Here is a 24,419-nt window from a genome sequence, read left to right on the forward strand (position 1 = left end):
TGCTCTCTTGCTAAGAGAAAGGAACAGGCTGGGGTTGTTACCTTTGCTATAACTATGTGGCACGAGTGAGGGCTGCCATCTCCTTAGAGATATTCTCACCCCTTCCAACCTCCTGATGCAAAGCTTAGATGGTTGGAATCTTTCCTCTGCATTTTTAAACTTGGGAACAGAAAATGGTAGTAGTTGTGCTACAAGGTTCAAAGGTTGTCAGCGGACATGTCTTCTTCCAGGTGGAGGAAGTCGGTTTGCAGCAGGAGTAAGCTATAAAGCCAACACACATGGAAACACAAACAAAAGCCAAGAAAGAGAGACTGGTGGCATTCTCACCCCTGGTTCATGCTGTCCAAAGGCAATGATACATCCCTGCCCTTCCTGTTGGTCCCCTCTTGGCCTACACTGGTTCAAACCGAGTTTCTGTTACTTGCAACCAAAAGTCCTGGCTAATGCATTTGTCTCAAATGGTGATCGGTCAATTGATTGAAATTTACTCCTCTGGAAACAGACTTACAAGAAAGCATTCCTGCTATTTGGATATAGTACTGAATTACAAAGGGATTCTACCTACCACTGCTTGATTTGCTTGAACTGGTAAATTTTAAGACAGAATTGTCAGTTCTGAGCCAACTATAGTTAAAACCAAGATTATCATCAAGGGCTAATAGGGATCTACTTTGTGGCACAGGGTGTGTCTGTGTGGTATGCATGTGGATAAAAAAGGAACCCATTCTCCTTTGTGTGTGAAATGGATGACTTTCTATCCACCACCTGTTGGCCTCCATTGTTATTTCCCAAGCAGAACAAGAAGGTTAATTCAGGGAATGATACAAGACGCAACAGGCCCATGGCATCAACTGCGTGTGTGGGGGGGAGAGATGAAATAAACAAAAATAGGTTAAAACACAACAAGAAATAAACAAGAAGCTAAAGTAGGGCTAAAAGATATAAGGGTGGATGGGAAATGAATAAATGAAGGGCAATAAGAACATAAAAACACCTAACAACTGTTTAAGAAGCTATGTTGAAAGAATTAACATGTCCTGTATAGCTGTACAAATGCCAGGTCTGAGAGCTGCAGCTTCCCTGTTCCCACCCTTTGCTCAGCTGGATTTCAAGGCAGGGGATCCCTGGGGACTTTGTTGGGGGCTTCCATATTCATGTACAGAATTCCTGCAGCCTCCGCCTCTACAAGGTAGGACCGTCTTGCAGAAAGACAGCTGGGAACGATTAAGAGGTGAGGCTGCACTAACCATGTACAAGCTCAAGTAGGTCACCTCATCTCAAGCTTCCCATCCTTTAAACAGAGATCATACCTCACAGAGTGACACAGATGATCAGTTAGGTCATTAAAAACAAAGACGTGTGGGAATAAAAGTGCAGAAAGCTCTTTAGAGCAGGATGCTCTAATATTTCCTCTATGTAATATAAACAGTTTTTGAATGATCGTGGAAACACGGAACTCATTTAAATGGCTTTGTTTTGTTTTGTTTTGTTTTTGCGGTACCCGGGCCTCTCACTGTTGTGGCCTCTCCTGCTGCAGAGCACAGGCTCCGGACGCGCAGGCTCAGTGGCCATGGCTCACGGGCCCAGCCGCTCTGTGGCATGTGGGATCTTCCCGGACCGGGGCACGAACCCGCGTCCCCTGCATCGGCAGGCGGACTCTCAACCACTGCGCCACCAGGGAAGCCCTAAATGGCTTTGTTTAAACTAAAAGACCGAAATGCAGTTAAGACACAGCTCTTCCCTTGCACTGACAGTTTTAATGAACTCATTCTTTTTGTGCAAAAGAACAAAAAAGGGCAACATTTCTGATTAGGACACCTATGAAGTATCTAAAGATCTGAACAAACAACCGAAAGGAACAATAACGAAAATACTTTCAGGCTGGAAAGAAAAAAAGTGCCTAAGGGACAACACAGAACCCATTGTTAGCTAAGAGCCCTGGAATCATGCCTGCAGTGCAGACAGCTTCGAACCTGTTCACTTTCCATCGTCTCTGAAAAGATGCCCACGTTTGGAGTTGTATCTATACGACCACAGTTTATAATGAGCACAGTGAAAATTTCAATAGCTAATAATGACTAATCATAAACACTTGCATTTTTATTTCTGTTCCAATCTGAAAGTCAGGTCAAATTTAGGTTAAACATGCGCTTTCCAGCTGAGCTGTGCCCCCACCAACCAGCCCCCACCCCCAGCAGCCTCCTCAGAGCCATCACCCTGTGACTCTAGTGGCTGCTCAGCTTCCACGATGCTTGCTCGCTCTTGGCCTGGTCCTTCCACTGTAGCTTGGCAAAGGGATGGCCATATTAGGTCTCTGCAGAATTCTGGAGGGGGTGCTTGGTGGCATGGATGGGGGCCGTGCAGAATCCCCAGGAGTCTGACTCCTTCACAGCCTGGCTGGCCTCTGCTGGAAGGGCATGCCCTCCAAGTGTGCTCTGGTACACTCTCGGGGATGCTGGGTGAAGGCAATGTCCCACGGGACCTGCTGTCAGCATGGCACTTCACTGAACACGGGGAAAGAGCTGGTTCCAGAACAAACAAGTGGTGTGGAGGAGAGGTCGCGTGGGGGTGTCACTTGGTATGTGAGCACGGAGTGTGGGAAAAGCCTAAGGCAGTCAGCTCCCCAGTGAGACAGCTCCGGCCATAGTGTTTCCAGGCTGCCTAGTCAAGGGGATCATATCAAATCCAGAAAGCCCACCTCAAGAGAGCCATGGCTGCCAGGCACAGGGGAGATGTCAAAGTCACTAAGGCTATACCAAAAAAATAAAAAAAGAAGTAGATCGTAGAAGCTACAATTTCTATTACATGGCTCAGGTTACCCATCACCAAAGGAATCAAGCAGAATGAATGCAAGCATTTTTTTGCTGATGAGATATTTCAAGACCTTCGGCTAAACATCCAGAGGCTGTGGTTTGAAAGGAGAGGAATGACGGCTACTTGCATAATTACAGATTCCACATATAAGCAACATCGTGTATCTGTCTTTCTCTGTCTGACTTACTTCACTAAATATGATCATCTCTAGGACCATCCATGTTGGTGCATATGGCATTCACTCTTTTTTTTATGGCTGAGTGGCAAAGACTTTTTAAAAAAATCAGACCGTCACGCCTATGAGTCTTCCCTGCTATTGTAATTTCCCACTACATCATGATGATGTGATGACTCACAGGACCAAAAGCCACTGAGTGAGTGGTGCCATCATTTCCATGGCGATCAGGACCCAAGTAAAGGTCTATACGTGCATTTAAAAAAAAAAAAAAAAAGGAAAACTTCTCCTAGATTTTTTGGTTAAGGAATTTAAGGCCTTTCTGGCAGTTATTATAAAACCACTTTTTCCCAACAAGGAATAGCCAAGCCAATCCACTACCTCTGGCACAGAGTTAAAGAAGTTTCTTCGAAATGCAGTGTGAGTAGAGTACAGTCAGGTCCTTAGCTACCAGGAGCCCAACAAGAGAGATCCTATCCTGACCTTGACCTCCTTTTGCCCTCCACCTCTCTTAGTTGCAATTATATATAAGGGGAGGCTAAGGGTCGCTGGTGGGGTTGTCACTATCGAATGATCTGCCATCAGGGACGAGCAAAGTTCATGAACAGCAAATTAAATAGCTTGGTCAACCAATGTTCACATAATTATGCTTCATTCAGTTATCTATTCAGTGACTAAATATTCCTGAACACCTACTAGGTGTCACTCCCTGTGCTAGGCAGTCCCTGCCTTGAAAGAGCTCTGTAGTCTTACAGTGAGACGAGATAAGTACTGTCATAGAGTTAGTTGTATGTAAGCCAGCAGCAGTGGCATAGGGGAGGGACGAATCAATTATGCCTTCAAGGGAGAGGAGAGGCTTTACAGTGGAGTCCCCACTTGAAAGACTGAGTCTTGAAAGCTATGAAGGAATTCCCCCAGAAGAATAAGAGAACAGCATCTTTGGAAAGAGTCTTCCTGATACAGATAGGCTATCCATGAAGCCACAATCGCCACCCTTCAGATACTCTGGTTTCCCAGAACTAACACAGAAAACAAAGAATATCTTGACAGTCTGTCTATAAGCTTTCCAACCAAGGGGCTGGTGTGATGCCACATGAAGGCTCCTAACTGATCATCCTGGGAAGCAGGATTTGGAGGTGAGAGAAATGCACTGGATTCACCAAGATCTTGTTCCAAGATTATAGCCTTGCATAAGCTTAGTCCTTGCTAAATTCTCTTGATCAGGTGGCTGGATGCATAAGGAACCTACAGCACTTGACTGTAGGAGAAGTGGTATTTACAAGTGTGCTGGTATCTTGTGAAGGGAGTATATTAAAGCCAGGAGCAGAGTAAAAACAGGAGGCTCTTTGAGTGGTGCTCTTTCCTCATCTTGCCAACTCCAAGAGACACACTGACTCATGATTCTGAAAAATACCTGTCGGAGACAGAGGGGCAGCATCAGGTGCCAGAGTTGGGGATGGAGGAGCAACTGTGACTGTTTCAGCTCACCTGGAGGCATTAGAAGTAAACTGCCTGATGCATCTGGGCTCCTGAGATAGAAGGTCCAGGCATTTCATCAATCAAATAGCATAAGAGAAAGATCCACAGGTAGAAATGTGGGAGTTAGGTAAGGGCCAAAGAGAGGAGCTGGTCCTTTGGCCACAAGAATTTCATTAAACCTACAAGATGCCCAAATGGGAATGAATTACCAGGGAAAATGGATGGGAAACGTTGCTTGGGAACTAGAGGCAATAAGAACATTATAGAAGGACTTCGAAAGCTTTCTTAGGGACAAAGCCAAGGTGAAGTGGGTTTGGGAGTGACCAGGAAGGAGTAGAGATGTTGAGTTTTTAGTCTGCTCTTGATTTCAAGATTCCTGATGATGAAAGGAGGGTAAGTTCTATAAGGCAGCATGGAGAGACAAGTACATGGTCAGAGACAGTTTTGTTTTTCTCTAAGAATCAAGGAGAAGCATTTTCTGCCAAGGACATGGGACAAGGAGGCAGGGCAGAGTAAAGAGAAGAAACAATCGGAGAACAACAGGACGTGAAATAGCATCGGATCATGAGTACAGGATACTGGGATAGCCTTGGTGGAGAGAAGGGACTCCTGACCCATGAAACCAAAGGAAGTTGAAAAATGATGGCTGTGGGGGCTTCCCTGGGGGTGCAGTGGATAAGAATCCGCTTGCCAATGCAGGGGACATGGGTTCAAGCCCTAGTCTGGGAAGATCCCACATGCCATGGAGCAACTAAGCCCGTGCGCCACAACTACTGAGCCTGTGCTCTAGAGCCCATGAGCCACAACTACTGAGCCAGCGTGCCACAACTACTGAAGCCCATGCGCCTAGAGCCTGTGCTCCGCAACAAAAGAAGCCACCTCAATGAGAAACCCACGCACCGCAGCAAAGAGTAGCCCCTGCTCGCAGCAACTAGAGAAAGCCCACGTGCAGCAAAGACCCAAAACAGCCAAAAATAAATTTTAAAAAAATACACTTTTCATATTCCTTTAAAAAAAAAAAAGAAGAATGATGGCTGTGAACACTGTCACCTTTTGTGGTGGTGGGGAGGGAAGATAAGAAGCTCATCTATGTGTGGCTAATTTTTTTTCAATGAAGTAGGTGGTGACATCAGTTGAGAGGGGAGTATAAGGTTGGGGACAAATGGAAAAGTGTGAAAGAACTGATACAGGGGTGGGGGAGGGAAGAATGCAGGGATGAGTCAAGGGACACCCCACCCCCCAAGTGCTGATGCCAGTTCATGGAACTACCAATGGCTTTGCTGCTCTGGTCTACCCACCCAAGCTATTCAGCAAATGACCCTGGTATGATGCCCCTTTGCTAAACCCTGCTGGGAAAGAGGCATGAGGGCCTCTCCAGATAGCTGGCAGACAGGAGTCACAGATGGCAAAATTCTAGCTCCTAAATTATGCTGGGGAATATGATGGGTGGACATTTTGGGTGCATTGGCTAAAGATGGGATGTACCCTTAGGAAAATGGGGACAGCTAGAACCCTTGAGTAACAATACCCACTGTCATCCTCCTCCTGGTCTTGAAAAATCTCTCTGCCCAGAATCAAGTTTGGGCACATGGCTCTAGAGTAACCAGAGGCTGTCAGTTGTGGCCGAGGTCATCGTCACCATAACATCTATGAAGCGTTTTCTAAGCACTTTACATATATTGAATTATTCATCCATTTTTTACAATCAAGAAAATTGAGGCCCAGGAGAGTAAATCAATTGTCCAAGGTCACACAGAGCTGAGATATGAACCCAAGGAGCTGGATACAGGATCCACGTTCTTAGCCAGTAGGAACAGCTTTCACAGAAGCTGCTCCTACTTCAACTTTAATTGCACTCTGACTTGAGTGCAAGGCAAGTCAATGTCTGGGGCCAGGATGTCTTTGCAGCTCTCCTGGACTAAGTGGCCAGGCTACTGGATCAACCGTTTGAGCACCAGATGACACAGAATAAAGTCTCACATTAGCAGTTTGAGTTCATCCCATACTGTACTACAGAACCCAAGCCAATTGCATGGGGGAGCCATGATGATTCCGTTTTTGTTTTTCTCTTAGGGGGTGGGGGTGGGGTGGACGGGGTTGTGACTTTGGTTTGGAATTTGGCTCCAACACAGAGTCCTAGAAGCCAGCAGCAGTGTGAAGATGCTGACAGTGCTGGGATTTCTGTTCCTGGGAAAATAAACTCCTGCTCAGAGGGCAGTGGGTGGACTCCACAGACCCTGCTTTGTTGCTATTTTAAGAGGCTCTTTCAGGACTATGTGGGTTGGAGCCACTGATCTCAAAGCAGGGCAGGTGTGAGCTGTTTGTGAGTCAGTCAGGAACCAAAGAGCTGAGGGGCGGAGACCCTCTGGATGCTTGTGGTGGGAGATGACCTTGTCCCAGGGATCTGTCTGTTGGGGAAGGCACTGGAGGACCAGCCCTGGCCAGCCTTCTCTCAGCAGCCACTGGGGCCTCTGGCTACTCATGGTGGGCCAGGTCCCAGCTGTCTCCTGCCGGTCTTTGCTTTGAGACCTTGACCTGGAATGTGGAAAGGGGCCTAAGCTGAAGGAATGATGGCCTAAGATGCACTCCTAGGAGAGAAGCAAACGGGTCCCATCTGTTCCTCTTTCAATATCCCCCTTCCTGGTAATGGCCAAGAGCAGTTAACTTTTATTGAATGTTCCCTACGTGCATGGTACTCTGCTAAGCATTTAACATACACTATCTTACTTGATCCTCATAAAACCTGTATGTGGCTGGCACTATTACCTTCTTTATTTTATAGATGAAGAAATCCAGGATTTGAGATAATATGCCTAAGATCACACAGCTAGCAAGTGTGGCAAAGCCAAGAGCCCAACCCAGGCTTTACTTCAAACTGCATGTTCTTAGCTAAAACAGTACGCAGTATCCCGTCCCCCAAAGGCCACGAGACAATGTCTCTTTTCTCACCAAATGCTTCCCCTGTAGCTTTGGGCCTTCTTAGCCATAGGCATCTCCCCTTACTGTCCCAATATTCAAAGACTGTCTTGCTCCGAGGCATTGACCTCCTGGACTGGTCCAAGGGCAAGGGCTCCCAGCCTCCTACCAGGTCACATCTCATCCAGGCACCTCTTCTGCTGGAACCACCCCTGTGTGTGGGAACATGAAAGAAACAGCATGTTTCCACCTTCAAAAACCTGGGCTAAGAGAAACCTGCTCTCCAAGCCACCCCAGCTTGAGGAAGCACATGGGAAGGGGGTGGGTGAGCCAGGCAGATGGAAAGTGCTGGGCACCCAGGCTGGAGTCCACTGCATGCAACACAAGGATGAGATCAGCAAAGGACTGATGGAAAAGGAGAGCCTTGATGGAGTCAGATGAAGTGGGTGGGAATTAAGAGGAGGACATGGAGGTAGAAGCTCAGAAAAGGCAGGGACGACATGTGGGAGCTCATCAGATATAAAGAGATGAAACTAAAATAAATATAAATAGATATAAATGATGAAACTAAAAAGGTAAGTTGAGGCCAGGTTAAAAAAATGTCTTAGGGCTTCCCTGGTGGCTCAGTGGTTGAGAGTCCACCTGCCGATGCAGGGGACACGGGTTCGTGCCCCGGTCTGGGAAGATCCCACATGCCGCGGAGCGGCTGGGCCCGTGAGCCATGGCCGCTGAGCCTGCACGTCCGGAGCCTGTGCTCCGCAACGGGAGATGCCGCAGCAGTGAGAGGCCTGCGTACCGGAAAAAAAAAAAAAAGTCTTAAAAGCCAAGCGGGTAGAAAAGCCTCGGCTTTTTCGTCCAGAGTAAGGGCAAATCATGGGGCTTACGATCAGGGTCAAAGGAAGAAAAGTGATTTTTTTTTTTTAAAGGGGATTTTAAAAAAGAAGAATCTGGCAGTTGTGTTTCAGGTAGAGAATAGGAAAGATACTGATTATACTGCCTATGACATATCCAATACTTTGTGCTTTGCTTTTTTTAAAAATGCTCTTTAAAAGTAGAAGAAAAACATGTTTTGCTATGAGTCTTTCCCACAGGGTTTGAAGTCTCCTCACTTAGAGCTTCTCCCAGCAGACTTCCCACCATCCAAGAGTCAGAGCTCACAGCCTGGGTCTCAGGACTGAAAGGACCTTCTTACATTGCCTCGCATGCAGAATTAATTCCTCCACAGACAGAACTTCTGCACAAGGTACAAAGGTACAACATCTGTCCCAGCGGCTGGGACATGGCACCTACAATCCCAGGCACATCGAGGCTGTAAGACCTCCTGGTTAAAAAGCTTCAGCTGGATACAAGAAAATAAAGAACAAGTGATGGGAAGTGCACTTCTCACCTATTTCCTCCAAACCTTTTCAGTGAGGCTTTTTCAATTCTTAAGACAATAGATGTGAACCTTTACCAAAATGGCTGGTCACCTCAGCCTGTTCTCTGGTGACTGCAATGCCCCCCATCCCAAAGCTGGGATAGGGCTGAGCACAAACAGGATTTCTGCTGGGTTCTAAACCCATAATTTTCTACCTGTTTGGCCATAGAAATGAGGAAAGAGAACTGGACTGGGAGACGGAGAGCAGGGTTCAAGATCAGGCTACACCACTTATAGCCATAACACTAATAGCCATGAGGTTCCTAGACTTTCTTGGGCTTTTTTTCTTTTTTTCTTTGAGGTACGCGGGCCTCTCACTGTCGCAGACTCTCCCATTGTGGAGCACAGGCTCCGGATGCGCAGGCTCAGCGGCCATGGCTCACGGGCCCAGCCGCTCCGCGGCGTGTGGGATCTTCCCGGGCCGGGGCACGAACCCATGTCCCCTGCATCGGCAGGCAGACTCTCAACCACTGCGCCACCAGGGAAGCCCTCTTGGGCTTTTTTAAATGAGGGGTTTGTACTAGTTGATCCCAATAAGCCCTCGAGCTCTCTAATTTGGTTCATTTGCCTCACTTTGCATGACACAGCTTATCATACACCATATCACAGCTAGAGTAATTTTCATAAAATACAAATTAGATCCCCCAATGTATCTCATGCCACTTCCCTGCTACAAGTCTCCCATTATACAAACGATGTCACCCACAATCCTTACTGCGGCCTTCCCTGTCCTGTGTGATCCGGAACCCACCCACAGCTCCCAACCATCACCGAGCTCAGAGGTGTTCTTCACCCCCTTTTCCACCTGACTCACTCCTACTTCTCCTTCAGTTTTCAATGAAGTGTTACTTCCTCAAAGAGGGCCCCTGACTCCTCCTTCTCAATCAGTAACAGCCCTTGATGATGGCTATCAACAGTTCCTCTTCTTGGCTGTATTTATCAACTTGTAAATTTCAGGCTTATTTCCTGGGACTATTTAACTGGCATCTCCCAAGCAATAGATGGGAGATCCACAAGAGCAGAGACCGGTTCTACTTTGTGCTCACCACTGGACACCCAGTACCCAGAACTTGATAAATATTTGCTGAGCGAGAAGTGCAGTGGGCGCACGCAGAAGCAGGCCCAGGGTTGGGGCGCTGGAGTCAGGGACCTTCCGAGCTGGACACTTCCTGTCCCTCCTGTTCTTCTACGGTTACGATGTCAGATCTCTTATCTGTCAGCTGCTTCTGCTCTTCCTGCCTCTGAAAACATTCAGCCTCGGTGTGAAAATACACGGATACCCATCTGTGCAGCTCAAAGATGGTGACAGAAGAGCGAGCCTGGGTTCTGTGAGTGCGGACGCTACTCCAGCCCCCAGCACTCACCCGCTGTTGCTCACCCCACACTCTCACGCTCAACCCCGACAGAGTCGGCAGGAACGACTTGCAACGCCAGCCCTCGGCCTCTGAGAAACATGAAGAGGACTTCCGAGAGCCTCCCCCCGCCGCACCCGCCCCCCACCCCGAAACGCAGCAGCTCCTTCGGCTGACACCAGACTGACTAATCGCCACACCAGATAACTTCCGAGCAGAGGAGAAGCCCAACAACTTCTGAATCCAGTGCGTTTGAAAGGCAGTGGCTCCTTCACCGCATCCTCACACCAAAAAGTGGTGGGCACCTTCTTCTGGTCACGGTGTTTGGAGCCTCCAACTGTTCACGTGCTAAAGTTAAAATAACGAACTCTCCTCACTTCATTCTTGCCTTTCTGCACAGAGGCTCATTCACTAGAATGTCAGAGGAGAAACAAAGACAGCTGACTGTTTTCTCCCCTAGTGTCTATAATTAGATTCTCATGGAGAGCTTGGCCACAACAGGGCTTCGCCGGACAAACACCTCCCCCCTCCACACACGCACACGCGTGCACACACACGCACATGCGCGCGCACGCACACACACACAGTGTCTCACCCCTCACGCATCTCCACGGAGACCCAGACAAAGCAGCCAGTCACTTACCCTCTTCAGCCACGCGAAATGCTTGTAAACATCAATGTCCCCATCCATGCTGGGTACCCATGTCAGCAGTTAGATTCCTTGGTTGAAAAAGCCCTTTTTCTGGCCAGAGACCAAATTCTCTCCTCTTCCTTGCTGCTGCCCCCTCCCCCTCAGGAACGTCAAGCTGTGTTCAAATTTCCCCACGTCCCTGGCCTGCGTCCGGCAGCCTTTCCCTAAACAGTTTCAGAGACACAGTGGCTCAGACCAGACCGTGCTGTCCGGTATCCACCTCCCACCCCGCCGGACACACACAGGCACCAGCTCTGGGACACAGAGCCTGCAGAGCAGGGGAACCTAGCAGAATGGGGGGGGGTGGGGAGACAGACTTGGCCAGAAATTGTAAACACATACACACATACATACACATACACACACACACACACACAGGGGAACATTCTTTTCGGTGATAATACCAGAGCCTGCCAGAGGGAAACAGTCCTGAAGAAAATTCCTCGTCTGGCTTCCCCCTTCTGGAGTGGCTGGAACTCATTAGGGAGAGACCCCGGTTTCCTGTCTCAGCTCCACTCTGCATTTACCCACAGGCTCCCAGCTGCTCTCAGTTTATTTGGGACTGGGGAGAAGACTAAAAATAAGCGCTGCTCTTGGAGGAATTGCTGGTTCCCACACACAGCCTGACTGCCACCCAGCAGCCCACGCCCACCCCTTTTCCTCCAGGCTGGTGTCAGGCTGTGCCCTGAGGGAAGCCAGTCTTTTCCAAATAAGAACAAATTCAGAAGCGGCCCCAATCTGGGTTCTTGGCCCTGCTGGGGGTTTGCCGTCCTGGGCACTGGGGGCACCGTCCGGTGCTGCAGTCTTGGAGACCTCTGCTGACAGCCACCACCACAGGGCTCCCCGGGGCTGCATTCTGCACGGGAACAGACGGGGCAGAGCTTCTCTCAAGTGCTGCCTCACTGGCTGTCCCCAGCCCAGACTAGCTGCTTCACAAGCCAGGTGAGGCCACCTCATGTGTGTCCGTGAGATCTAGGGGGCACTCTGGGTGGAAGCCTTGGGAAGGCAGCAGGCTGAGGAGACAGGGAGCGGCATCTGCCTTCTTACTGGCAGGTCACATGCTGGCTTGCCAGGGTGGCCTGTCCAACATTCCCCACAGGCTGCCCCCCACTTCCTCACATTCCCACCTCCTCTGAGAGCTCCCCTAAAAACAGCTTTTCTCCCTTGCCCAGCCCTCAACGTGTGGCCCTCGGCTATGACTGGTTATGAAAGCAGTCTTTGATGTGGGTGCAATGGGAACTGTGGTTACACGCAAGGGTTCTGAGCTCTGCTGCCCGAAATGACTTGCAGACACACATCTTTTGACTGCGTGGGCCTTCCCGGCGCCCCTGGGGGTCACCAGGGGGTTTCCTGGAGCTCCCACCTGAACAGAGGGCTCTGCTGGGTGTATGGCATGCTGCTTAGCACGGCATCTACACTGTCCACAGCCCAGAAGCAGGGCCCGAGGACAAGGCAGAAAACACACAGTCCCCGGCAGGCTGGCCCAGTCCACACAGAACACAGAGGCAGCAGGAGGAGGGCTGTGGCCAGCAGCTGGCATGAGGGGAGGAGTAAATTCCTGGAGACACACCCAGATCAGAGGCCAGAAAGGAAAAGCAGGCTCAGCTGCCCATGCCCTGAGCTCTAGAGCCTTCTTCTGGCCTCTGGCCCAGTTCCAGAGTGCAGCCCGGGCCTCACTCGCCAAGGTTTCCTGCCCAGAACTAGGATAGGATGTGTTAGTCAAGGTCTCTAAGGCTGCAGGGGTGGGTAGGCCGTTTTACTTTTTTCTGTCTAAAAACCTGGGAAAGTCAAATGAATTCATTTGGTCAACACACGTTTGCCCAGCATCCAAGGCAACTGAAACCAACTTCTTGCCCTGGGTAAAGAACTTTCCACACGGTATGTGATAAAGGTGTTCCTGGGGCTCCAGGGAGGAAGAGGCAAGACAGCTGATTTGGGGGCTGTATGGGGAGAGGCCTGCCCACCCTTGGAGGGGGATCAGTGTCCACTGGTAGGTTCTGGTGTGAGAGGAGGAAAAAGAGGGAACCAGGCAGCAACATGGCTGCCTCTCAGCCTCGCTGACTCCGACCTGCCTCTGGGGAAGCTGGCTCCCCAGCACCCACCCACGCAGCCCCTCCCCATGTCACCACCTGCCCTGCGGCACTGAACCACACCTGTTTACACGTCTGTCCTCTTCACCAGACGGGAGCACATGTGTGAGCCCTGATTCACGGCTCTGATTTCCACGCCTAGCACGATTCCTAGCATACGGTAAGAACCTGAAAGTTCTCCACGTGAAAGAGTGAGGCTCAAATGGTGAGACTGGAAAGATAAGCCTGAAACTCTATGTGGAGAAAATGAGTTTCCCCAGGGTAAAGATGCTTGACTCAGAGAGGAAAAGACAGAGCCAGCTTCATCTATTAGCTCAACTCATGTGTGATGAATGGGGGTGGGGAGTGAGGAGGGGAGGAGGGAGGGAGGGAGGGAATCCAGACAAGCTGCAGCTAAATTCTTGACATATTTTTATGGTATCCTCAAGTAGCAATTCTTACCTCAGTCTTTTTTTTTTTGAACCCCCTAAGTATACTGCACTTCAACTCAGAATCCACAAAATAGCACTCCAAAGGCCTAGAAGCAAACCCATGGCTGCAGCCCCTCAGAAGGCCATCCCAGCCAGGGGCTTCTTACCATAGGCCACAGAGGGGCTTCGGAGGATCAGACAGGCCCTTGAGTACGTTCATAAAATGTATATAAAGCACTATTTGGTAGGTATAAATCACTATTTCTCTGAAATCGTTTTCATCAGGTCATCAAAATGATCCATGACTCCCAAAAGATTGAAAGCCTGGGTTTTATCTGGTCTAAGTATTTACTCAGAAAGATTTAGGCTACCCTTATTAAGGCAGGATGGGGATGGTCCTACTTCTATAGTACTGCCCTGTGAGGTAGAGAGACTCTCAGGGACTCCCTGGATCCATCACTAAAGAGAGACGTTTTCAGGAACCACATAGGGTACATCAATAGGAGTCATTACAGTGACCCTATGGCCCTCGGAGCCTTCCCCAAAGCAACTCACATTGACCAGACTCAACTCACTACTGTCTGGAACATGAGGCAGCCCGCTGAGGGCAAAGGGCAGGCAACTGAGCATTTGGGGAGCAAAAGCACAGCTAAGAGGCCAGAGTGGTCAGGGGAACTCATATAGACTGCCCTCCTCCTCATCCCTGGGTCCAGGAGGGGAACCCAAGAAAGTCACTTATCTGGCCGGAATCCCATGTATGCATGGGAATGACTGGGGATGGAGTTCCTGAGATTTTCCTCCTCCTGCCAGCGGCCAGGAGTCAGCAGCATCTAACTGGGCACACCTGTGGACCGAGAAGGGGACACATGCTATTCTGTTGACCTCTCACCAGCATCCTGAGCTCCAGCTCAGCCCTGAGCCTTGGCCTCTGGGCCACGGTGACGGGTGCCAGGATGGACCTAGTAAGTCAGACAGGCTTGTGCCCTTCAACAGATGTGCTGCACTGGGGGCTTGCCTCTTGGAAGAGGAAGGGGAGGAGGGGGAAGAGCCAGCCTGAGGACACTGCTCCTCGGGGCTGGCAAGCAAGTCCTGCTTGTGAAACAGGCATCCTGGCCACCGCAGCCCTGGTCCCCAGGGTGTCCAAGCATGAAGACCCACCTCCAAAATGAGTTAGCAGAAGGGGCGGCACACTGCCTATAAAGGGCCAGATGGCAAATGATTGAGGCTTTGTGGGCCATATGGTTTGGGACAGTCGACTCCCTTTTGTAGTGCAAAAGCAGCCACAGCCAATGTGGAAAGCAGTGAGGGTAGCTGTGTTCCAGCAACTTTTTTTGTGAACGCTAAGATTCAAATTTTATATCATGTTCACATCACAAAATTGTCTTCTTGTGATTTCTCAATCACTGAAAAACAAAAAATTATGCTTAGCTCACAGGGAATAAGAAATAGGCAGCAGGCCAAATACAGGCCATAGACTGCTGACCCGGGGGTGAGGATGCTGCTTCTCTATCTTTAGTGAATCACCAGGGCTAGAGGGCTTTCTTGTGAAAATGCAGATTCGGACCCAGCAGGTTGGGAATGGGGCCCGAGACTGTGCATCGCGAACAAGCTTCCAAGTGATGCTTATCGTGCTGGTCTCAGGACCATATTTGAGGAGCAAGAGGTTAGGAGACTACTTTCGGAAGGTCTTAGAGCCCAGTGTACTGAGCAGTCTGCCTGGAAGTGTGACTCCTCTGGAGCCTCCCTACCTGCTAGCGGGTGCCTGAAAGGGAAGGAGGCCCGGTGGTGTGCTGGCAAGCCCCCTTTGCGGGCAGAGGGTTGGGGGGTGTCCACATGCTCAGACCTCAGGTCATGCTAACCAGGCAACACTGACCACCACATCCCCTGGGCCTGAAGCAGGAAATTTAGTGGGGAAGGATTTATTTGCTCTTTCACCACTGTTTGCACATTCTTGATCACTTATAAACATTGGTTCTGAGGGACTGAAACAGGCTCAAGTCAAGTCTGAAAGAAGCCAGATCTCTGGAATTTAGTAAGGTACAATTTACTTGGACCGGGGTGGGTAGAAACCCAAAATCCAGGAAAATTAAAACTGCTAAGTTTGCAGTGGCTGAAAACCCCCAATCTGGGGTGCTGTGACAGGAAAAAAAAAGTATTCAAAATCCCCCAAGGTACAGGAGACTTCTCTAGGGCAGGGCCTGACAGACGCAGGGTCAGGAAATGGAGAGGCCACCCTAATTAATAGCGCACCAGCAAAAGGCACTGGAATTAAAAGGTGTTTGGAGAGATCTTCTTGCCTTTGACGATGGAAGGTCAAGTCTACGCTCCCAGGACGGGCCCTCATCCCTCTGGTCTCCTTCCCCCGCCACAAACAGTGGAGGCCTCCCAGGCCTACCCTTATGTCCACTGGGTTCCAAGGAAAATAATTCTTTTTGCCAGCTGACTCAGGTACACTGTCCAGCGGCTTCATTAATGAGAGGAACTTATGTCCTCTAAGCGTTGGGAGGGGCTGGGGGGAGGCAGCTATTTTCTCATATAAAGCCCATACCTTCTTCCTTGGGCTTTTAGACTTTCCAGCATTTGTCCCTGACTCCCACCTAGTGGCTTCTTCCAGTATTGCACAGGGACAAAGAGCCTCCCCACAACCAGCATACCAGGAGTCCCTTGGGAGAGAAGCACAGGAAAGAGAGCTCTGACACCTACAACTCTCGAGCTCTCAAGTTCACACCTATAGTGGGGAGGGCAAGAAACACGCACTGGAAATTGGCTCACATAGGCTTCACTTATTTCTTTTTTTGAAAAACAATCACCAAATTTCCCCTTTTCTAACATCCAGAAAGCCAAGATTTTCCTATAAAACTCCCGTCTGTGACTTTTCAAAATGAACATGTTTGCCACATAAATACCCCACCCATCTCTTGCTCCTGGCCTTGAGCGGAGAACAGAGATACAGAGAGGAATCGCAGGGCACGAGAAACTCAAGCTCACGGTTTATAATTCGTAAAACAGCTTCTCCCCGTTTTTGGTGTTTTTTTTTTTTTTTTTTTTGGTAACTCCTCTGGCTTTTCAATACGGTGAGCAGATTTGCTTCTCTGGCCGGAATGAAAGACTGCAGGCTGAACCTGGCGGGAACGTCGGGGCTTTGTGGGAGGCGCTGGGAGCTGAAGGAGTCACCATCTGTGACACGGCGGCTGCGCTGATGACGGGGGTGGCCGTGCACCCTCCTGGACTGGTCTTTTTGTTTCTGGAGAGACTGGTTAAGAAGGTAGCTGAGGGCACGCAAACATCTGACGGACAGACTGACACAGGTCAGCACACAACCCAGAGGGGCCTTACTTCCCTTACAGCCAGGCCCAGAGGAAGCTGCCGATTCAGGGCCTCCCATTTCACGGCTCCGGAGATGACCAGAGATGACGGCCTCGGCCGAGCCCCGACATGGGGCAGCTGTGCCTAGAGGGGCTCCCTAACCTGTCTCCACTTTGCAAACCTAAACGTCTAGACTGAGGAAGGCAGGGGCTGGTGGCTACCAGGGGGCCGCTCTATAGCCTTTAAACTGCAGGACTGGAATGCGTGGCCAGATCCTGCAGACGGACTGTCAGACCAGCTCTCATTTCTAGTAGGAAAACTGAGTCCCAGAGGAGGGAAGAGAGGTTCATCCGTGGCCACATGTGAGTGGCAGAGAGCCGGCCTTTTGCCTCATCCCACACCGCCTCATCCTGGTTTGCTCCCCTCCACCTGTCCAAGCACGCTGGACAGTACACCTGCACCCTGGCTGAGGAGAGCATGGGCCCGCTGGGAGGCCACACCGACTCCACGAACGCTGCTTCCAGAGGGCGGCACAGAGAACAGCCCCTCTGGAGCGTCTCTGCCAAGCCGCCCCCCCCACCACCGCCCTGGAGCCCGGGCTCTGCCCTGACTTGCCCACACTCCGCTGCTGCTGGGTTTACCTGCCTTTCTTCAGACTTCACCTTCAGCCCCCAAAGCCTCAGGTCTTCACCAAAAATCTCCCTGACCCACATCCAAAGTAATGAGAGTGGAACAGACTGATGCCTTGCAGATGACGAGTGTGTGCGCCCAACTATTAGAGAAGGCCCCAGAGCTGCTCCATCTGGAGACCCTGCAGGCTCTAGTATCACTTGGGCATCTCCCAGGAACCTGGGTCACCCGCCCGCTTACCCCGCTGGCTGGCTGTTTCCCCAGCCTTGCAGGGCCCACTGGAAGCTGGCTGACCAGCCCTTTACGGGCTCCACTCTCCCTGAGGGCTTCATCGCCCAGCTCACCACAGGCCTAGGAGGCAGCTGCAGGGAGAGGAACAAGGTGGCCCCTTTCTAGAACTCAGCTCCATTCCCATCACAGCAGAGATGCTGCAGCCTTCCAGCCTGGGCCTCAGCTTCCTCCTCTACGAGTCCTGACCCTGAGCTCGGCCCCGTCTGCCAACCATGAAAGAGGCTCACACTCTTCTGCTATCACAGGACAGCCTCACTGATGCTTCTCTGCAGGCCAGGCTCCGTGATCCCTGCTCGCCTTGGTCTCCAGGAGCCTTTCCTATACAAGAGCCCCTTCCGAAGCGCCTTGGCACTCCACCAACTTTCTGAGGCTAAGCCCAGAGTTCAGATACTGAAACTGTGCCCCATAGAGTTAACAGAAGCTGATAATAGAAATGATTGAACTTGTCTTATAAAACAACAGATAAGCGAACAGCTTGCTAAAACCCCTTTGATTGTAAATTGCCTTCATTAAGTTCACTTGTTTTTTTCTTTCTTTGTTTTCCTCCCTTTAATTGCATACTGTCCCAGCTTCACGCAGCCCAGCTGTTTTACAGGAACTTGGGAGTCAGCTCCTGCCCAGTGTGAGCCGGCCAGGGACTGGTTGGCACCACCCTAAAACTGGGCCTGTGCAGATGTCTAATGAATGGCCTTCTGACATTAAAGGACTGGAAAACTCCACCCTCAGATGGAGGCCTCCAACTGGAATATGCAGAAGCATTAACCCAGATGCACCTGTGCAGAACACCGATTTCCTCACTTTTACCCTACTTCCAATCACCTCTCCCCTAGGACCACCCTCTTTTCCCATAAACACTCCAACCCCCTCGCCTTCAGTGAGGCAGATCTGAGACATTCTCCTGTCTTCTCACTTGGCTGCCTTGTGAATAAACTCGTGGCTGTAAACCACAGTATCTCAGCATTTGGCCTGCTGTGCATCAGGCAAACAGACCTGGTTGGGTAACAGTTCTGCTCCTAGAACAGGGGAATCCAGGCCCTTTGTTCCTTTCTTCATTGAAGTCCCAGAGGGACCCCAGCTTAGAGAGACCCGCACATACCCTTCCAGGCCTGAAGCCCACCTTTCCTCATTCTATTAGGGGCCAAGGAAGGGAGGACCCTGTTTTAGGCCCCAAAGCCCTGGAAACCTGCCCACCACCTAGCACCACTGAATCCTGGGCAGTTCTGTTCCATAGATACTTGTGTCTTTAGGATGAGCCTGGCTTGTTTGTAACTATTCCCAGGCCAAGAATCCCTGCTGCTGCCAGCTAATCTGTGTCCAGCCCTGCCAGCACCCAGCAAGGAGGAACCAGCCCCACTGTAAAGAAACAGCTGTCCACACACGGGCTTTCTGACCACAGTGCACTAGGACCACAGCTCCCTCACCATTCAAGACATAAGGGTGGGGGCCCAGGGCTAGTCCACTATGTGCTCGAACCACCAACCGCTTTCCCACATCCACTGCGGCCTCTTCAGCAGCCCCTATTTCTGTGTGCTACAGCTGCCAGTATCTGTGACTGAATATCCCAGTTACAGTTACTGTTGAACAGTAACAGGAGACCATGATTCCTACCCTCTCACCCCAGCTAATTATTGGCCCTTGGGTGGAGACCTGACCCAAGGGCAGCTAATCCAACGCAACAACCTTAAGAAAAATCTCTCCAAGGCAAGCATTCCCCCAACCATTGTAAACAGACACCAAAACAGATCTGCAAATCTGAATGCAAGCTGTTTTCTGCAATGCATCTTGCAAAACCAACCACAGCTGAGCATAAATGAAAAGCTTGAATTTCTATTTCTTTGGCAATTAACATTTCTTCATAGACCTGGAGGGCTTGGCTCAAAAATTATGAGTTAAGCCAATGAGATTCTTTTCTTCAGGGGTTCACACACACACACACACAGAGAGAAAATAAGAACTTGTCAGTCAACAAGAATAAAATCACACCTAAAGGACGTGTGACAGTCGCCCTGAGCTGTCTTCCTAAGGGCCATTTATTCCCCCCCGCATCATGGTTCCTTCCCGACAGACGCCCCCCCCTCCCACTATGATCAGTGAAAGCACCAACACTGGTTCCCCAGCCTCCCTGGCAGCTAGGGTATGCACATGCGAACAAATCCTGACCATTGGGACCATATGAGAAGCTGGGGGGTTTCAGAGAAATCTTCCCGTTTTATAAAAAGAAGACATATTCTACCTCTGGACACAGCTGTGTGTGTGTGAGGACAGGCTGCCCGGAGCTGCAGCAGCCTTCTTGCAACTGTTAGGGGACACACCTGAGGAAGAATCAACACCCTGAGGATGGTGGGGAGAAAGATAAGAAAAGCTGGAGCCCTTGAGGTCATCCCAGAGTCAGTGATTTAACCCTGGGACTGCCCATCCTCTGGACATCTCGTTAGTGACATTTAAAACTCCTTACTGGGGCTTCCCTGGTGGCACAGTGGTTGAGAGTCCGCCTGCCGATGCAGGGGACACGGGTTCCTGCCCTGGTCCGGGAAGATCCCACATGCCGCGGAGCGGCTGGGCCCGTGGGCCATGGCCGCTGAGCCTACGCGTCCGGAGCCTGTGCTCCGCAACGGGTGAGGCCACAACAGTGAGAGGCCCGTGCACCGCAAAAAAAAAAAAAAAAAACCTCCTTACTGTTTATGCCACTTTCTGAGAAAGAATCCCAACTGACAGGTGTCATAAGGCAAGGTTGGATCACGCCAGGCCAGCACATGACAAAGCAGTAACTGAGGTTTACGACGAAGGAGAACAGCACAAACACCCAAGGGACATACAGATAGCATGAATGAGAAACGAGAAGGCACAAGGACTGCCTGCCTGAGCCCTCGAGCTACCTTGTTAGCTCCAATTTTAAGTCACATGGGATTTTTTTTTTTTTGGTAATAATTCAAGCGAGTCTCTGGTTTAAAGCAGTGCTTCAAACTTTAATGTGAATACGAATCACCTGGAAATGGTTCAGTGGATGAGGCAAATTCTTTTTTTTTCTTGAAGACAAGCTATCAAGTGATGCCAAAACTGCTGGTCCATAGACCACAATTTGTACAGCAACATCTTCTAAAAGTACCAACCTAAGGCAATCTAAAACCAGTCTAAAGAGGAGTAGTGGGTTTCTTCACGGCCTTGGATTCTATCTCCATACAGATAAGACCTGCTATGGAATGTGTGTGCCTTGTAAAATGACTTTCAGTTGCTGAGGCCTAAAATACACACAGGTGGTCTCTGTCTAGAATCAAAACCTTAAACATCCAGCCCTGGTATCTTGGAATGTTTATATGAACTTCTGACCTCCCTAAAAGTACACCATTCATAGGTTGCTGATGGCCATAACTACTCCAAAAGTTTTATGAATGCAACAACTTTTAGAAAAATCTCTCTAAGGCAAGCATTCCCCCAACCATTGTAAATAGCCACCAAAACAGATCTGCAAATCTGAATGCAAGCTGTTTTCTGCAATGCATCTTGCAAAAACCAACCACCACATCGACTACTTTGGGATCAAAAATATTTTTTAAGAATCTTTCGGTAAATTATAGAAGTTAGACCCATACTTCATGCACACACTAAAAAGACTGAAGATGAATTCGAGTAAACCATGAGATACAAATCAAACTATAAACCTACTGGAGAGAGAATACAGGTGAATATTATTTGATCTGAGGTCAGGCAGGGCCTTTCTAGAAAGAAGAACTCAAACAGGAAAGACTGATAAAATTAGTTACAATCCTTTTAAAGTCTTTGCCTCAAAAAACCACCATAAATAAACAACGTTTTAAAACAAAGTGAGGAAAAGAAATGTCACAAAGCAAAGGGCTAGTAAAAAGTCATTTAAACATAAGAAAAACATTAAAATCCTAATAGGGGTGGGGGTGAGAGAACACAAAATATTAACAGACCAGCCTAGGGCAGGCACACCCAAGGGACTCAAGGTGATCTCTGGTTGCGGGGGGGGGGGTGGGGGTGTGGCGTGTGTGAAGAAAATATTCAAGCTATTTTCTTTTTTAAAGTTTTTTTTTTTTGATGTGGACCATTTTTAAAGTCTTCATTGAATTCGTTACAATATTGCTTCTGTCTTTATGTTTTGTTTTTTGGCTGCCAGGCATGTGGGATCTTAGCTTCCACACCAGGGATCGAACCTGCACCCCGTGCGCTGGAAGGTGAAGTCTTAACCACTGGACTGCCAGGGAAGTCTCTAGAGCTATTTCCTTAATCCGTCCTTTAAAAAGGATTTTCTATCTGGGACTATGTTTTATAATTTACATATATTAGGACAGTTCTCCATATATGAATATGTATATTTGGAGAATGAATTTTTTTCATATTGGGGTAAGATCAAAAGTTTGGAGACAATACAGAATATTAATAAGATAATTAAAAAAAGCCTTCCTACTAAACAAAGAAATGCAAAGATAAAATGAAGCCATTTTTCCTATGAAATTAGTAAAGCTATTTTTTCAATCTTAGTGCTTGTTGATCAGGATATACCTCAAACCCTGCCAATGAAAATATAAATGAGTAAAATCTTTCTGAAAAGTGGTTTGGAAAAATGTGTCACAAGGCTTAAAGATACTAATACCTTTGATCAGAGTTGCCAGACTTAGCAAACTGTATGAAACATACTTATTAAAAATTCATTGTTTATCTAAAATTCCAACTTAACTGAGCATTCTGTATTTTGTCCGTTAACCCTGCTTTAACTCTATTATTCTACTTTCACGATTCTATCTGAAAATATTTCGATATAATGACAAATATTTCTAGACAAAGACAGTCTGTGCAGCAATGCCATATCATTAGTGAAAGATTAAAAATAATTTCAATTCAACATTAGAGAAATGGTTCCATAAATTCAGGCACATCTATACAAGGTAAAAATACACAGTCACTGTAAATTATGTATTTGTAGTCTTTCTTTATCCCACTTCATGCAGATATTCACAAGTTCTGCTGAAGAAATGTCCACGTGTTTCCTGCCCTGTATCTGCTAGAGATGGTACATACTGTACAGTACACATGCACTGTCTCACCTTTCTAAAGTTTAATAAGCGCTGAGTTCTAAAATGCATGTGGACCCAAGGGTTTCAGACTGAGGAATTACGGACCTATCATTTTCTTGAAGCTTCATAAAATTTTCTGTGAACACTACAGCCTGAGTCAGTAGTACTTAGCAGGACTGCAGGGGTTAAAAGAGTTAGCGGAGACGCAGGTGGGGACTTCTGTCCCATTATCAGCACAAGTCTGAGAGGACCACCAAGAACCGCCTTCACGTGGGGGAGGGATGAGGAGCCAGCTTGCAAACCTGACCTGTAACAGGCCTACCGGAGACCCATCCAGCAACCTTCACCTTCCTCTCTGGGCATTATCGGTTGCTACTGTAACGAATTACCACAAACTTAGTGACTTGCAAAAACACAAATTCATTACCTTATAGTTCTGGAGGTCAGAAGCCTGAAATGAATCTCACTGGGCTAAAATCAAGCCGTTGGCAGGGCTGCTTTCCCTTCTGGAGGCTCCAGGGGAGAGTCCAGTTTTCCAGCTCCTGGCAGCTGCCTGCATTCTTCGGTTCTTGGCCCTTCCACCTTCAAAGCCAGCAGCAGTGGCGGGCGACTACCTTCCCCCACGACATCCATCAGACACTGACTCTTCTGCCGCCCCTTCCACTTATAAGGACGCCAGTGATTATACTGGGCTCACCTGGATAATCCAGGCTGCTCTCCCTATTTGAAACTCAACTGATTAGCAACCTTAATTCCACCTGCTTCCTTCCCCTTTGCCACATACGGTAACTTATTCACAGGTTCTGGCCATTAGGATGTAGACATCTTTGGAAGGCCGTTATTCTCCCTACCTATGGGTATGCTACAGAGCTCCAGGCAGACAATCTATGTAATGAAAATGTTGAACAACACATATAATGAATATAATAAAGAGTTCTTCGGTGTTCTGAGGAAGGCAGGGGGATAAGACTGTATTGACAGACTCCTGAACAGGAGTAGCTAGGACATCTGGGATATAACCTGTCTAATCACAAATGACTTGGCCTCCAGAAAAGAGGATCTCAACCTCCTTCGTCTGTGGTTTTCAACATCAACCTGCCCCTCCCAATTTAGTGGTCCTGTTCCTGTCGTGCTATCTCTGTGCATACTTTCCAATTTTGAATCAGATCCACAGGACTCTAGCTTTAGAAGACTGCATGCCAGCTTTCATCCTCAGACTCAGCTTAGGTAATAATCACATGCTCCCTCTGGCTTCCCAGCCCTGGACTGGGTGCAATCCAGATCATTTCCAGAATGGACTAGTTCCTTGCCTTACCCATTCCCAGATATTACTAGTCTTTTAAAGCTGATTGGCTGGTCTCCACAGGGAAGGAGACGGGTAACAAAAGCCAAAAATTTACAGCTTTGGTTACTCATCTGCTTCCCTTAGAGACTAGCAGGTGTGCAGGATTGATCTAGAGAGGGCAGAAGGAGAGTCAGGAAACCTGCATTCCACTCTAGGGGCAGGAAGGACTTCTAGGGCAAGGTGGTCTGAAGAGTAGGGGCAGCAATAAAGGGATGGATGAGGCAACAAGGTTCTAGTTTGTTGTAGGAAACGAGGGGCATGGTGGGTTCAGCTGAAAATAGAGACCCCAGCTAGGGATTATAACACAGCAAATTGTGCGTGTACTATCTGGGGGGAAACACCTTCCATGTTCGCTCTTCTCTGGCCCTGGATTTCCCCTTCTCAGGAGAACAACGGGAGGGCACAGGCAGGCTGACTGTGGAGCTTAAGCTGCTTGACCAGGCCCTACCCTTCTGCTGGGAAGGACC

At 48.9% G+C, this 24,419-nt stretch overlaps 1 protein-coding gene across 7 annotated transcripts in view; it reads right to left on the reverse strand.

The window, feature by feature from the left end:
- LOC308620440 (synaptotagmin-9) overlaps positions 1–24,419 on the reverse strand; it is a 389,294-nt gene that overhangs the window by 78,029 nt on the left and 286,846 nt on the right. Inside the window, exons 1-2 of one of the 7 annotated variants that reach the window (XM_081239997.1) lie at positions 11,249–11,356; positions 10,797–11,008 (exon numbers count right to left, since the gene is read on the reverse strand). The exons of 5 other annotated variants lie outside the window; for them this stretch is intronic. In XM_081239997.1, the coding sequence (XP_081096123.1) occupies positions 10,797–10,844 (48 nt within the window). In that variant the 5' untranslated portion in view covers positions 10,845–11,008; positions 11,249–11,356. Of the gene's footprint in view, positions 1–10,796; positions 11,122–11,248; positions 11,357–24,419 lie in introns of those variants that run through there. One more of the 7 variants, XM_081239992.1, reaches the window with a different exon arrangement.

The sequence above is a fragment of the Mesoplodon bidens genome, assembly GCF_964165515.1.
Source record: "Mesoplodon bidens genome assembly, chromosome: 7".
NCBI lineage: Eukaryota > Metazoa > Chordata > Mammalia > Artiodactyla > Ziphiidae > Mesoplodon > Mesoplodon bidens.